We start from the raw sequence: 14,566 nt of genomic DNA on the forward strand, positions 1-14,566 counted from the left end.
AGGTATCAAGTTCAATTTATTGTCAGAACCCAGCAGTCCTATCCAGCATCGTTTTTAAATACACTTGGAAAAATTCCAATATTCTGAATAGATTTCTAAACCTTATTGAAGGATGCTTGAAATGGCATCTGTAGAGTGTCCTGAAGTGACAACAGCAGAAAGGACTGATGGAAAGTGTGCACAGGACACGTGTTCTGTGAGAGGCTTTCTCCAGCAATGACCACCGGGATCCCTGTAGAGTCCAGTCAAACCTACACAATGGGATTGACAGGGATGTCTGCTTGAATTAAGTCAGTAAATTTGGTTTTTTAATCAAAACTTAAAAACAACTCTACTAGGTCATATTGAAAGTCAATTTAACCCAGAATCCTATCCCTGCTGGTGTCCAAAAGCAGGTGTTTAATGGAGAGCACAACAGCTGACAAACGTCAAGGGGTGACTCTTTATTTACCTCTCTTTGGCGTCAACATTTGCAGCTCTGGGATTTCCTGCCAGATGTAGAAGTTTTGAATTTGTCTGTATATGGAAACTGGCATGCAATTTACCTTGGGTTTGAATTTTTTCTAGCAACTGCAGAGTAAGTCCTCAAATAAACAAATTTTAATGTGTGATAAATGTAAGATGATTTGCTCTGATTTGCATGGAAAAGGAAACAAAAAATCCACATAGGCAACTATCAACAGGCTAGCTAATAGACTCAGTGTATACTGTTACAAAACTTTTCTCTATACATATGCCTCCAGAAATCCAGCAGTGAAAGAATATATTATTGTGGTATTTCTTGGAAAAAATACACTATTTTTTCATCAAAGGCTTATTTATTTTTTTTTCCTATTTAATCCCTTTGGATGTTCTGCTATTTCATATACATCAAGACAATTTGTGACATGAGTCATCTTCTGTGGTTTTTTTTAAAGTTCAAAATTTTAATTTCTTTTCTGACTAGTTCATCCTATTAAATGGTCCATGGAGAGAACAAATTAGGGCGGTGTAGTGTAACATGCAGAGTGTCAAAATGTGAAAAGACTTTCTAATTGTTTGTACAGCAGAGGGCAGAGATTTGGTTTACTTGAAGAGACATACTGTTTTTTCCCTCATAGTTAAAGACATTCTATTGCTGTTCTCATGCCAACACAGCTTGACTCATGATTTTTGAACTGATGACTTCTAAAAGAAACAGCTCTGAAGAAAAATACACTTATCTTTTGTAAATAGACTAGTGATAGACTATTATGGCTTAGTTCAGAGAACTAAAATATAGGTTCAACCCTTCCTGTGAAGAAGAATGGTAGATCTGTGTGCGCATTATCTTTTACTATTACTTCCATTAAAAGAAATTTTCTCTGATCAGTTTTTTCTTCCTTAAGAATTTTGGATTTAATATCAATTTTGCATTTAATATCTCAAGCCAGTTACTCTATATTCTTTATGCAGTTCATTCTTCATTTTGGTCTTTGGATGCTTCCTGCTGCCACTCTGTGCCCCACTATTTGGACTTCATCAGGAAGTGTACATGCCCAGAAACTGCAGGACTGTATGTCTTCTAAACAGTGGTGTAAATAGTCCACACACATTTTCATATGTAAAAATGCCTGAAATGAAAAGCCACATTCATGTTGGTGTGACTATTAAGTATAGTGATTGATAAAGAGTAAGAAAGAAAGAAATTTGGAAGACTCAGCCTATTTTGAACTAAAGGTCCTGTATCACTGGTAATGCTTTAGGAAAAGTCCTGCAACTGCTGACAGAGCGAAAGAGATGGTCGTGAAAGAAAGGAATTCCTTACTCTATGCTTTGAAATATTCTCATGATTTTTACTGTGTTCAGGGAAAGCTGTCTGTCTGCTCTTCATTAGCGAGTGAGTGACTTTGCTGTAGCTCTGGGATGCCCATGAGACCAGTCACAGACATTCCCAGCCTCTTCAGAGGCAGAGCAGGTGCAAGGACAGAACACGAGAATCTTTGGCACCTTTCTTGCTCTTTGAAGCAGGTCAGCCTGGGCACAAGGCTTTGGCTGCAGACAGGAGTGAGGTGATCTCAGGCCAGCTCGGGTTGATGGCTCTGGCATGTGGACCACAAGCAGCTTCTCTGACATGCTGCTGCACTTTAGAGATGCAGCATCTTTTATCTACCACTGAGTGGAGTCCTTAACAAGACTACAGATGTGGAAGTGCAGATTCCCCAATTGCTGTGTGACATTTTACTCAGAGCCGCCTGGCAGTGAAGCTGTATCTGGCATGGCAGCGAGATTGTTCAGGGCATGGTGAGTACTAGGCTTGCTATCAGGGTGTCACAAACAGAGGGTTACCTTTTGGCACCATTGTCAAATGCAGAGTCTACTGAGTATTTAATACAGATTTTTGTTTTGTTAGTTTAACAACTGAGATGCTTATAAACAATATTAATTTCAAAATGTGTGTATCTTAACTCATTATAATTCACTGGCCCTTTCTCTGGACAATGTCTTATATCATATACTCACCCCGAGTCTCTTCCTGTGGCTGTGATTACTACATTAACCCACTCAGAAAGCTCAGTTGATGCTCCCATATATTCAGCTCCCATGGTCAAGTAGATGAGTGTTTCCAGTATGTAGTAAAAGTTGCATTCCAAATCAAGGTCCAAACCAGATATGAGGTTTCAAGAAATTGGGGTCCCAATTCTTCAAGAAATTAATTATATTGTAAGTGTGAAATAAAACCACAACAATCGAACAATATAAATAAATCAATTGTGAAAAGAAAGTAAAGAAATAGGAGCTAAAAGCAACTATTATCTTCATATTTCTGAGTGGCTGTGGGTACCTGTTTGTCATCCTGCAGTCACTTATATTGTCTCCCAGTATCAGATTCTCTTTTGAGATTTCTATCTACCTCTCAGTACTCTGCTTCTTGTTAGTACCTTAAACCCTGTAATTGACTGATTTTCTCAATCTCTTCATCCTGAGACCGATGTGCAGGGTCCCTCCATGAGTGCCCACTACTGGTCTCTGCAAAAGCAAATTGCCATGGAGGAGCAGACATGGATCCGGTCTCTTCCTTCATATCACTCCTGTCTGTGTGAACAGACAGAGCAGCAGAGGAGAAAAAAAGCACAGAAGATGCTTCACCTGGCTTGTACAGGGAAATCGGTGATGATGCCACACATGGGAGCATCCTTCCTCAGAGATACTCAAAATGGGAAGTTCAGCAAGGCAATTGCAAAAACAACTATTATAATTCCTAAGACATAGCATTGTGCAAATCTGTTGTCATGTTGTAACTATCAAGTTCTTCCCTTGCATTTTGCTTCAGTCTCATAAAAACAGATATTATATAAATCTTCATTACACAGACACACTGTGTTATCTCACTGGAATGTGACACTTCCACGTCACACTAACTATATTGTGAAACAATACATCACTTCATGTTCTACAGCTTCAAAGTATCTTATTTTCAATTTAGGAAGGATTTCAAAGATGCTTGAATAAGCATGTTCTCTATGGCTCTGAATGCCACTGAAAGAGAAGGGCAAATGCAATTTCTTTCTTCAAATGCTAAAGCAAACAATAGAAGGCGTGATGTAATTTAAAGCTTAAAGGTTTTAGAATTTTATATATCCTGTGAACAGGAACCTATAATCATATACATAATAGAAATAGGGAACTGAAAAGGTCCTGCCCAAAAGCAGTGTCAGCTAAAACTGATCAACTGCTGTAAGATCCAACACCTCTTTTAATGTTTCCAACAGCAACCATGATTTCACCTCTCCTGGGCAGCCTTGTTAAAGCTTCTGTACTAATAATGTTGGAGTACCTTGCAGTATTGCTGGCTCCTCAGGACAGCTGGGCTGAAGTAGCTCTTGGTTGCTCCAGAACAGGCTGGGAATGGCTGTGTTCAACCTGCTTAGTGGGAATGGTCCCTGGAATGCTGGACAGGCCAAACTGGACCTAGAAATCCCTTTGAGGAAGTGCTCACTGTCATGGGTGAAGGACACACACCTACACTCATTTACTGAGTAGACAACCCTGCAGTATTGCCTTCTCCTGAGTACTATTTAATTTAAAATAATTAATGGTGCCTAGTTACCAGCTGGGCTTATACCATGACACAAAGTTTAAATGATTTATTATTACACTTTCCCATTATTTGAGCTGTTAACATACAGAATAGTGCCAAAGCTTTCCATAAAACCCTTGTCAGTACACCTACCAACTCAATATAAGCTACTAATTACTGGGGTTTTTTTAGGACTGTGATTCCTTATTCACTAGTCATCTTCTCATGATTAGCAAATAGTACTGATTTTCCACTACTTTTCTAGGAATTCAAGTTAGTCTGCCTGACTTATAATTCCTTGGTATTTTGATATTTTCAAACCTCACCTAGTTTCCCCCAGTGTTAACTGAGAATTTAAAATTTCTCCAAGTATTCCAGCTTGTCTCTAAGAGTTAAGAATAACCAAATCAATCTGCTTTAAAAAGAAAAAAGTAATTTATGGGGTGTTCTTGTAGCCCGAACATCACATTCAGTTTTCATCTTTAATCTATCCTGTTGTTTTCTGCAGAGTTGGACAAAATTTGAGTGAACTAAACAATGTTCATGGTATAGGAAATGATCTTGCAAATATTTCCTTATCTTCCATTGTTTCCATGCCTCCTAATGAATGTCTGACAAAATGCTGTGGAAATGAAGAGCAGGCTTTAAACATGCTATGTTTTGGTACAAAGCATTAGGCTCCTGAGTGCAGTGACACTTCCTCATGTGAAATGAGAAGAAAAATGTATTCTGCACTGAAGCTTTCCAGAATAGACTTAAGTGTGATAGACTAAGACACTGCCAAGAAAAAGTGTGAAATTATTGAAAATGGGGGCAGGAGCCCCAACTCAATTTAAACATTGGCTTCATAACATGGAAAATCAGCTAAATTAAGAGTACTCTGTACATGCAGTGATATGAACAGCATCCAAAAAAAGTGTGCTTTGATGGATGATATACCTACTTAGATGAATATTTAGAGAAAAGCAGTAACTGGAAAAATCATGACATTGGCTGCAGAGAATGTGGCCTTGGATAGTCCTTTAGCTGGGAGCTGGCTCTGACTTGAATCTGAAGCTTTGACCAAGGCTCACCAGCTTTCTAGAGACAGTTCAGATCATCTTGGCAGTTTTTAGTGCAGTGTACTGGCAACGTATCTGAAGAACTGAAAACATTTTTCTAGATGTCTTATAGACTTCACAACATTATAATTTTGTGCAGATGCAAAAATTAGAGGATACATGATTTGACTGGAAGGGAGGAGCACCTGATGGGTTGAGCAAGGGCAGAGCTGGGAACAGAGACATTAACCTTTAATTGTGTTCTGTTCCTGTATGTGTTCAAAATTGGGACAGATTTGGGTAGTGCTCTCCTCTGATGAAGTATTTTTTAATGTGGTTACTCAGTGCTAGCAGTGGCTGCAGTTTACTGACTGTCCTGTTCACAACAGTCAAAGTATTGTGGAGTACTGGCACGGGTAAAGGAAGCTGAATCCAAGCCTTTCAAAGTTCCTAAATGTGGTGCTGTTATGATCCAGTTTTAAGGTTGTTAGAAATGACTCTGCCCAAATTAAGGTGCAAACGAGACCATATGTCAGTGACAATAGTAAGAGTTTTATTTGATAGTAAGTTTGAGAGAGAGAGAGAGAGAAAGAAAGAAAGAAGTAGAAAATAGGTGGGGGCACAAAGAGTTACAGAGACAGAATTAAAGAATATCACTGCTCTGTGGGTCCCACTGGTGCCTCAATGATCCTCTCCAGCTGGTCTCTCGGTGGTGAAGGTTGCCCCAGAAGGCACAGAGTCCCATGGGTGTACATGCTCAGGCTGGGTGGGCATGTCCAGCCATGTCCCCCTGGGGTGGGGGGCAGTCTCTCACAGCAGACTCTGGGTCTGTTGCATCACGTGCAGTCCTGGAGGGCAAATCCTCTCACGTGAAAGTCCCGTGGATGTGCCCTGTGGGGTTGGGGGTTCCACAGCTGGGCCAGTTTGTGTAACAGAGGATGGGTGTTTATTGCCTCTCACCAGAGGTTACACCATGCACCCAAAACCTCCTCCTCCCCCCTCGGTTGGGGGCAGTCTGTGTAAACCTGGCTTCTGTGAGCTGTGCTCTCCCCCCACCCCAAACTCAACTGGGGATAGTTGCAGCTGGTGGCTTTGGCCTTTTGTGGATGCATATCTTTCCCTCAGCATGAGATGATTGAACAATAGGTTTCCCTTTATCTAATCAGCAGTTTGACTTTCAGTTAAAAGTCCCACTCTTGGAAGCTTCTTCAGTTGTAGCTTCTTTATAATGAGCAAAACTTTATATCAATGTTTGAGGCATGAACTATTTTCAGTCTCTGACAGGCGCCTGGTTTGCCTCAGGTGAGATCATTCCCCACCCCTTTTCTGTGTCCATAGAGCAAGGAGTATGTGAGAGAAGAGAGAGAAGAGTCGTGGGGGAGGGTGATCTCTCTGGATGCCCATGGCTGGTGGCTGGGCTGGTGCAGACATGGAGCCCTGGCCTCGGCTCCCTGCAGCATGTGTGGTTTGTATTGTCAGCACTAACTAGGCAAACAAAACTTGTCTTGAAAATGGCATCTGAACTATAAATCCCATCCATGACCATCACCCTTGTAGCTCTTTACAAGCTCGGATGACTATCTGCCTAAATATGGATTAATTTAGGGAATTATCAGATAGGTGCCTTTCTCTCCAAAACAGGCAGTTCTGCACAAATGGTGAGACCGACAGAGTGTGCCCAGGGCATGTTCAGGCTAAGTAAGGTGATAGTTTCAGTGTTAGACAGTCCTGAGAAGTCAGTAAACTGAACTGATGACTGAGCCTTAGGCAAATCATTTTCTGCTCCTATAGAGTTATAAATTCAAACCATAAAAAGAAATAAAAAAGAAGAAAATGCACTGCAGTGATGTTACAATGCTCAGACTATGCCTAGAAGAGTTGTGAGATATTTAGATGCCCTTTATAAAAAGGAAATCTGGAAACTATTTCAGACTAAAGCCAGCCCTTACAGCTATTTACAGAACTCCTTTTGCTGTTTTATTTGAACCAGTGTGTGTAACTTACCAGGAAAAAAAAAAAACAAAGAAAGAAACCAAGCCCCACAGATATTTTTATAGTTTTGTAGTTAAGAGATTCCTTTGGTAACAGTCCATGTGAATATCTGCTCTCTGTATCTCCTTCTGTACTGTTAATTATGAAATTTCCTTCCTCTTTCAGAAAATAGGTTTGATACAATTGCAGTTGGAAGGTTTGTGAGGAGAGGAAGAACTCCAGTGTCTTTGCCAGTGGATGCAAAGAAACTTCAGTCACCACGTGTCTCCCCCCCCAGGGATTGACAGATAGATCAGGCCATGAATCTGTATTGGGCATTAGGACGTTTTTCAGACATGGAATTTTTCACACACTCTTGTTACCGATATTTAAAATCATGTTCTGGACCTCACCAATCCACAAGTAGTGGGGGAAGAAAATGTTTTAAATACATTTTTCTGCCAACTTTCCTGCTTCAGCATGCTTCTCTAAGGTATTCAAGTCAAACGTGTCATTTAGATTTCACAGGGAATTTTACAAAGAGAAAAGTACATAAAATCTTAAGAAAATTAACACAGAATCATAGAATACCTTCAGTTGGAAAGGATCCTTAAGGATAATCAAGGACAATTCCCTGAACACTACACCATATGACTAAAACCATTGTCCAGATGCTCCTTGAAGTGTTTGCCCATGGGAAATATTTTGAAGCAAAACTTTCTGGAAAGTGGTATACTTTTTTTTTTTTAATAAAAAAGGAAACAGTGATAAAGCAAAGGAAGAAAACAAAGACTAATCACAGAGAAAATATTAAGAACAGGCATTTTTCCAGTTATTTTTAAAATTACTGTCATCCAGGAAGTATGGCTGGCCTAATTATTTTTTTCTTACACTATCCATTATTGAAACAATAGTTCAAAAATGCATCTTGATTATTTCCAGTGATTGCTGAGGCTCAGTTACCAAGAAGCAGTTAAAGGGTAGTTCAAAAGGTTGATGAGTGTATCTGTAAACCAGCAGTCACGGTGCATATGTTGGTCTGCTGCACCTCAGCCAAGATACTGAGGTTCAGATGCTTGTGTCATCAGGCAGGCCTATGCAACATCTGCAGCTGTGATGTGCACCCTTGGTGCAATCTCCTAGATGGGGGACTCTTCCATCCCCTGAATGTGTCCCCTGTGGCCCCATCACAGGAAATAAAAGGGCTGAGAGCTGCTGAACTCCTGCTGCTCACTCTGATATTTATCAGGGTGGTGATGACTTTGGCTCTGTGGTTTACCCTCTGGTTTTAGCATGCTGCTCTCATTTTAACTCCCCACTCCCGTATTGTGGAAAATAAGAGAAATTTTCAAGCAGTCAGCTGCTTTTTCTCTCCAAGGAAAGCTTGTTTAGGTCTCACCTTCCCTTTCAAGTCTAAGGCTGATGCTGGATGATGGACTTTGAGATTTTTCCTTCACACTAGGGCTTTTCAGGTCTCACTCCCACTGTCCCTGGCACTAGCTCAACCTTGTATCATGTGTTTCTGTGTTTTTCCCTCCTGTGCTCTGAGTTCTTCCAGCATGTCCTCGGAAGTCATGTAATTCCTCTGCATCTTTCTGGGATTATGGGATTCCTTTAAAGGAGAAAAATTAGGGGGTTTGACATTATTTGCACTTGAAAAGTATTTCCCCTCTATTGAAAAGTATTTTAGTTACAAAAAGAAAAGCAATTTCTGAAAGGCACAGATAACAAAGAGTCTTTTTCATTTGTATAGTAGAAATAGGAGAAGAACCTCAAACACAGAAGATGACGCACATTTTTATTGATGGATATCAAAAATCAGTGGCACTGATTTGGGGTGTTAACTTGCAGTGTGTTTAGGTGCTGCTGTCCCTAAATATCATTAATGAAATGAGGCTGAGCTAGTACTAAACAATTCAAGAAGGAATCTGATAATGAGCCAGTGACTTCCTGTGTCAAATGTACATCTCATTCAACAGAATACATTACTCAACAATGTTTTGGGGTATATCAACTTACAGATTTTAAATGGGAGAATAATAAATTAGATGTCTCTATCAGATAAAGACAATTTTTTTGTCTGGAATTTGTTTCCTCTATTCCTGCTTGAGATGGGATCACTGATATTTCTTGATTGCACCTGCAACATGAAAGATAAGAAGATTGTCAGGATTCTTATTTTAGTGAAAAGCTCATTTGAGCAATAGTGTTACATCTATGTCTTGTTCTTGCTCTGCAAGCATATAGTGTATAATAAATATAATGATGTTCTGGTAACTATAAACCAAGACCATTAGCAAAGCAGGTATTAAAGGAACATCTCTTATCATAAGTCAAAGTTCAATGCTAGTTTTCATGATTTTTTTAATTGAATTATGTAATCCACAACCTTCCAAACATAAAAAAAATTATATTTATTGTTAAATATGATTTAAGCATGTGTAACATTCTAAGATGTTACACAACTTGCATTCTTTCCAGGAGATTACATTAATGATTTAACACTGCTACGTGAAATTCTTCAAAACTTCAGTCGGAAGAGAAGCCCATAAGACAAAGCTGATTTAATTTCAATACACAAGTGCAAAGGAACAAGAAGGCAGTGCCACCTCCTGCCTAGAGCTCCCCAAGGTATGTGTCAGGTGCAAGTGACATTGTTAGGTTGGCTGTTCTAACTTTGCTCTCCCTTGGAGTCTGGCCTCAAGGATCAGCAGGTATTCCTTTGTGGGAACCAGCGCAGTACTAGCCATAGGAGGAGAGGTGCAAGAACACCAGGTGTGTTTGGAGTATCAAGGATTCAGTGCAATTGTTCAGATAGCCCTAAAACTTGTCTGAAACCTGGCTGAAGGGAAACCAGTGTTTGCCTTACTGCCAGGCTGCAGCTGGCACTTGTGTGGCTTGAGGAGCCAGAAAAAAATAGATCCTTTCCTTTTTATTTCTTTGTTATTGCAAAATGTCCAACTGAGAAGAAAATGGAATTCCTCTGGGACTTTATCCTTGTCATGAGTATATTTTGTCATCATCTGGAAAAGAAAATTCAGTTAACTTTGCCCTAAGATCTGTACCTAGCATTTCCTTGTAATTTCTTATTTCAGAATTCAATTTCTTCCATTTATTTAATCCTTTATATTTTCTCAGGAAATTAACCCCCTTTCTTTCATTGTCTTTCTGCTAAGCAGACAAGCAGGATCAAATCCTGTGTTTCTGAAATGCAGTCATCTTGGCTAAAAACAGGAGAGGATAACAAATTTTCTTGATATATTTTTGCTAGAGGTGCAATCAAATATGTTACTACACTTCAAATGATATTTTTACATCAGAGACTGGTTTTTATCCATTTAGAAGTTTTTCTAAACAGAACAAAATATTTCCACTGTGAAGATCTTCTGTGATAAAGTCAGGCCCTTATACAGTTATAGGGACAGTCTATAGTGGTTGGACAGGAGTATTGGGAGTGCTGTTTTTCTCAAGTTTCCATCTTTAAGTTTGGAAAACAAAGTGCTGAGTGCTGGCCCTGGGTAGGATCTTGATCTGGGTAAAAAGCAATATGTGGCATTTCCTGAAATTGTGACTGACTTTTCATATGGCTCTCAAACAAGATTTACCTGCTTCACAAGAAAAAGAAACATTGATTTTACAACAAGTCATTTTTCAAGTAGTTTTGGGTGCTTGTTTTCTAGTTGCACTTATGTAGAAATGTAGCAAATGGCAAACTCCTGTAGAAGGGCAGTAATTTTTCTAATGTCCTGCAGAATGAATTTCACTTAAGTCTTCTAAAATTCACTTCTGTCCTATTGCACATATGGAAATATGAGACTTCTGTGTTTTCCCGATAGTATTTTTTTATTCTGCATAGGTAAGATATAAGATTTAAAAGCTAAGGCCGAATTTCTCCCTTTAGTGTTTCACTGTTGATTTGATCCCATGAGCTCCCCACGTTTCCTCAGGAGAGACAGTGGGAAATTAGTAAGATATAAACTTTTGTGACCACCTGCTTTCCCAAGGAAGCATGGTTTGCCCTCAGCGAGAAGTCATTCTTGTTTGAGTGTAAAATCTGTGGCACGTGGTCTCGTTTTTTTGAAACGTGGCATGTGACAGAATGTTTCCTTATTTAGCACTCAGAGCTTTTTACCCAACCATCCAGCCTGCAAAACTGAGGAGAACCAGCCGCTGTCCTCTCTTCAGCAGGACTTTATTGCCAGCAGCTCTCACCATCCAGGTTTTGCTGAAGGGAAGAAAAGGAAACAGCATTTACAATTACGTTTTTCAGGTTCTTGGTTGTTCTCTCTCTCGTTCACAGTGCTTTGCAGCTGGCAGGTAAGTGCCTCTTGCTTGCTTCCTGTGAAGGTTTTCATGAAAGTGCTTCCAATCCTCTGGCTTTTCTGGGTGATTGTGGTTCTGTGGTACTGCCAATGTGTATATTATTAGTTGGGGTTGGGGAACCTCTCAATGGCAGGCAAGAGGCAGGATCTCACAGAAAAATGAAATGGTTAGAGAAGGTTGCAGAGACTCAATTCTTAAAGGCTTTATTCATGTATAGTGGCACTATCATGTCAATAACCCCAGAAGATCAGACCTAAGAAAATAATGAGCTATGCTTAAATGCCTTTTAAAAAATTTATTTAATTCTTTACTTCTGGGTTCTGATTTTTGAGCTGTTGGTATCTGGGTAATGGATAACAAACTCAGGCAGTGAAAATCTCTAGGAGTGGTGAAATGTGGAAATATTTGTAAGACATTAAGATATTCACAGATGATGGCTGTAAAGGGGGTTTATTCGCTGTTTTGAACAGACTCATTGAATTCACTGGCATTGATAAAATGGATGGAATAATTTTTTAAAAAATAAAATTGGATTAAGTTTAGGAAATATCTTATGGAATTGCAGTGACAACACAACTGTTATCCCTTTAGCTGGACTTCTCTTCTAGGTTTTAATCAGGTGGCTTCTGCAGACCTGAATATTTAAGGTTAAATCCTTTCACCTATTTAACTCCGGAGGAAAACTGTCACAGTTTGTCTCAGAGTATATGGTATTTTTTTAAATCACCATGGTCTGACTGAGGTCAGAATAATTATTTTCAGTGTACTGCATATTATCAATTACATTGATTTCAATGTTTTGCAGGCTTTTAATGAAATGTCTTTAACCTCTTAAGTACATTTTTATTAAATTATATACCTACTGATCAAGACATGTATCAGGGACCAAAACTCATTATGAATCCTACAAGTTTTGGCAGAAAATACAGCTGCATGGGTCACAAAGTACGAGACAAGGCAGCAGAGAAAATTCATAGGCGCAGCTCACAATTGCTGCCGATAAACTCACTGCAGGACTGAAATTAGCTCCCCTACTTCTCCCTTACCTTTAGGCCAACACTTTAGGCATGATCAGACAAACTGCCTGGAGAGCTAGGGACCCAATTTCTGGTACAGGTGTACCCCCTACCTTCTACCTGCCTTTACATACTGGCAAGTGTCAGATGCTGCTACTCCCTGGTCCTTGCTACTTCCTCAGACTGCAATTGGCTTCCCAAAGTCATTCCTAGTTTTATAGTCAATGGCTCATAGTAGGGATGGCATGTCTTGTAGGTCAGCAAGGCCGAGGAGTCCAGAGTGACCCCTGAGAAGCCAGTTCACTCACATTTATATGATGAAAAGGAAAGGAAAGGTGGATTTGGGAGTGGGGAGGCAAATGGCTCAGCAAAGATGGCTGTGTACCCACTAGGAAACCTGTAAGATCTGGCAGGGTGAGAAAAGTTTGCAGAGGTCACACGTCTACAAGGCCACACATCTGGGGATAGGCTGGAACAAGGTAATCATAATATCAGTGTGGTTGAGGGAATTCACATGACTGGTGTAAAACCATCCAACAAGCTGTGCTCAGCTCAGCTGCTGCTGCTGCCTGCCACTGATCCACAGTATGGTGACGTATAATCATGACATTCCTTTTCTGTTGTCTACTTTATTTTTAATCAGTAGAATTGATGATGCCCTGGGCCCTGTTGAAAAACATAATGTTTTTATCTGATATGAATGAACTTCTTGTTCATGTGAATTGGAAGCAGAATCATATCACATATCCACTATACAAATATTGTATATTAACTATTTCCTATGTGTTGTTTTGTTTTACAGACATTGAAACATTTTTACTATATAATAAATTCAACAAGCTCTGTCTTGAGGCATCTATTGCACAGTCAGTTAGAACTGCCACTTGCAATCAAGACAATGAATCACAAAAATTCAGGTGGATCACAGATCATCAGCTTATGAGTGTGAAACTGAAACTATGCCTGGGGGTGTCATTGAAGAAGGATCAGGCCATGGTCACCCTGTACCCCTGCAATCAAAAAAGTGAACTCCAGTGGTGGGAATGCAGAAATGAAAGCCTCCTTGCAATCCAAGGAGAAGATTTGTTTTTCAGTCCTGGTAACGAAGAGCATGAGAACGTTTTGTTAAAGAAGGAGCTGAGTGCAAAGAATAAGTGGAATATCTATGGGGCCATGGATGTTTTATGTTCCCAGGGGTATGAAGGTACAGAAAATTGATTCTTTCATCCTTTGCATTAATTCCTTTGTGAGTGTTAGAGTGTTTAGGATCTTTGGCTCTGATATTCTGACTCCTTCCATGAACACCAGAGTTTTAGGAAATCCATGCACTGAGGTAGTTAACATTGAATTTAATGCTATATTTATGTCCAAGCATGTATTATACACACACTATTTTTTAGTCCATGTATTATAGTACATTAGTATTTCACGTATTATAAGTATTGCATGTACTCTCCATATATTCTATAAATATATATTATTAGTGTATATGTATATACATGCTTACTCTTATAGTATGTATAAGTATTCTCTAAAGTCACTATTGCTCACCGTCCTGTGTCACTGTATTATTAACAGAGCACATAAACACTGATAAGTTTCTTATACAGTCACAGGGATATGAAATTACATCCCCACGAAAGAAACACAATATGGGTGAGCTGAGAAAGGTCTTAAAGTACTGATTTAAGTGGAGGAAGAGTGGCTTTTTTGACTCAGCAAATGAGGATGCTCATGGAATAATTATAGTCACCAGTGCAATTACCTTTTTTGATTAGCTGAATTCTGATTGTTTTGAATGGCTTTCCCACATCCAGAATGAATGCTCTAAAAGCCACCTCACAGGATATTTGAACACTGAACTCAGCTTTGCATGTGGGAAGCCTCTTCACTGTTTGAGATTCTTAAATGGTCACTGGAATAAAACCAGAGGGAGATAGTCTAGTATATGTTTACTTTTTTCCAGGAATCAAGACTTATAAATATTAGTTCCTGCTCTTGCATGTGTTATATAAATATTAACATTGTTTGAAATAGAAGTATCTTAGGGTAGCACTCTGGAACCTTATTAAGGTTGTAAAAACATCTTGGACAGAAACTTAATTGTAGACCTCACTAATGATATATTACTGTCGCGGGTTCGGTTTGTTCCCGGGCGGAAACACCAATTTAGTGTA

The 14,566-nt window shown here is 39.4% G+C and overlaps 1 protein-coding gene across 1 annotated transcript in view; it reads left to right on the forward strand.

Annotated features, from left to right (window-relative positions):
- LOC121671335 (macrophage mannose receptor 1-like) overlaps positions 1-14,566 on the forward strand; it is a 48,932-nt gene that overhangs the window by 5,047 nt on the left and 29,319 nt on the right. Inside the window, 2 exon segments of the mRNA XM_042042797.1 lie at positions 11,282-11,367; positions 13,192-13,593. Of these exon segments, the coding sequence (XP_041898731.1) occupies positions 11,282-11,367; positions 13,192-13,593 (488 nt within the window).

This window comes from Corvus kubaryi, unplaced genomic scaffold (assembly GCF_017639235.1).
Source record: "Corvus kubaryi isolate FWS band 111438036 unplaced genomic scaffold, C.kubaryi_AGA036_p1.0 37398, whole genome shotgun sequence".
In the NCBI taxonomy this organism is placed as follows: domain Eukaryota; kingdom Metazoa; phylum Chordata; class Aves; order Passeriformes; family Corvidae; genus Corvus; species Corvus kubaryi.